This window comes from Aplysia californica, unplaced genomic scaffold (assembly GCF_000002075.1).
Source record: "Aplysia californica isolate F4 #8 unplaced genomic scaffold, AplCal3.0 scaffold00445, whole genome shotgun sequence".
Taxonomy (NCBI): domain Eukaryota; kingdom Metazoa; phylum Mollusca; class Gastropoda; order Aplysiida; family Aplysiidae; genus Aplysia; species Aplysia californica.
In genome coordinates, this window is record NW_004797715.1 from 467,341 (window position 1) to 469,377 (window position 2,037).

At 40.1% G+C, this 2,037-nt stretch overlaps 1 protein-coding gene across 2 annotated transcripts in view; it reads right to left on the reverse strand.

Annotated features, from left to right (window-relative positions):
* The window catches only part of LOC101855206 (glutamine synthetase 2 cytoplasmic), a gene marked incomplete at its 3' end in the record, with an annotated part of 46,396 nt that overhangs the window by 14,784 nt on the left and 29,575 nt on the right, over positions 1 to 2,037 (reverse strand). The window contains 2 exon segments of one of the 2 annotated variants that reach the window (XM_013086233.2): positions 133 to 228; positions 472 to 853. In XM_013086233.2, the coding sequence (XP_012941687.1) occupies positions 133 to 207 (75 nt within the window). 2 annotated transcript variants of the gene reach the window in all.

A 2,037-nucleotide genomic window follows, 5' to 3' on the forward strand; every position in this document is an offset into this window, starting at 1 on the left:
TGTCTCTCTGTCAGTCTGTCTGTCTGTCTGTCTGTCTGTCTGTCTGTCTGTCTGTCTGTCTATCTATCTATCCATCCACCCATCCACCTCACCTATCTCACGTACAAAATGAGAAACAACTACCTCACTTACTTCAGACAAGGGTAGTTCTTTCACAAATCGGGCATAGGCTGAGGAATTGAACCTCCAACTGCTGGGTTCGGCCATAACTCACGTCACTCCCGAGGCCTGAAATATAAAAGAAATATTTTATAAAATGATTATATCATTCTACACTTGGGGTTTCCATTGCAACTATTCAATCACAAAACGTTTCCCATCAACATACACTTTATCTTGATCATTTAGAACGCTGGTTCTTCCCCCCTGCAAGCTAGGACCAAATTGAGGTATATTTATGAAGTTCGCCGTATTCCAAAAAGAAGAAGACGAAAAGTAAAAAAAGGATCCTTTCGTGAAAACTAAACTTACCTGTCACGCAAGGACGAATGACGCCAATTCTGCAAGAATAACAGCTACCTCTTGCATAGCATACGGAAGTAAACTTCCAATACCTGAACCCCTAAACATCTATTAGTTCTAGTACTTAGAGCAGGGTTTTTTTCAAGTTTCTTCATGGAATGTGCGTCAAGGGCAGTGCAACCATTAAAAATCTTTAAAAGACAAAATAATAATTAGAGTTTAGATATCTGTGTTTAGGACTCTGTAGTGTGTCCGTCTCCCGTGCCGTGTCCATTAGGGGGTCATTCTTCGTGGCGAGTGCATTTTCCTATTTTGCACAGCTTTTTCTCCACGTTCCGTGTGCACTTGTTCCCTTAGAGTTCCCATTGCACCCCGAAGAATTGTTCAGAACTGCATTGTTTTAATCATGTGAAGCTTGAATATTCTTCTACTTCAATTCTCTCCCCCTCATTCTATTTTGAATTATGCCCAAATAAAATATCTCCATTGCGATTGCGAGTGCCAACAACTGTAATGTCATGGCAAAAAATAACAATATGGTTTCCGCCACCATTTCGAACTTTTGATTGATTGATAACAAAGATAGTACATAACAAGATGGTCCATTCAGTCAAAAAAGTGTCCCACCGGAAGTCCGCTCTTTGCTTCAGATGGCGCTGCAGTCTGTTTTGAAGCTCTCTTACGTTTCTCCAGAAGAAGAATAGGAATAGCGCCTCATTGCGTGCGCAGATCGATTGCTGTTTTAGGGTTTTTAAAATTTTAATGACCTCTCGCCTTTCAGTCTAAAGTCAAATTAAACGAAGAAAAACAGCCACCCCTTCCTCCGGAAGAGGTTTTTGTCAGCGTAACCATATTAAAAAAGCATTCTTCTGAATGAATTCTTATTTATATTCAAAAACGTTTTAGTTTCACTTTTATTTTTTAAAATACAAGTAGGGTAACTGTTTGCAAAGGGTAGGCATTTGCGAAGAGGACGCCACCGAATTTTGAGGACACTTTTTTAATTGGCTCAAAGAGAGGAGAGGACCCTCTTGTTATGTAGACTCTTTGTTGATAACAAGTTGGCAAACCGGCTTCTGTGGTGTAGCGGTCAAGCGCTTAGCTGTCGCGAACAGAAAACCTGAGTTTGGCTCCCATGTGGAAAATGTTTTTTATGAAGTATTTCGCCCTTTCTGCTGGGATAGGGTATCCTTCTCAAACCCGGAAATGCCCTTACAAGCAGGAAATTATCTCAACGGTATGGCTGAGGTCGTAAAACATCTATTGAAAAATAGAAACAAACAAGAGTTGTCAAGACAGAGCTCATCCACGTATTATTTCGCCAAGGAGGGGGAAGGGAGCAAGAATTGAATGAAAAAAGTGGTTTTGACGAGCGTCCGATCTGACCACAATGCCTCGTAGTTAAATTCTTGCTTGAAGATTTCTCTAATAATGATGTATAAAAAAGCTAATACAGGCAGACTGAAACAGAAGCACGCTTAAATTAGCTGATTGACCATGCTTTCTTTATAATTATATATATTATAACATTCATTACACAGAGAGGGAGAGAAAAAGAGAGAAGGGGATAGAGAG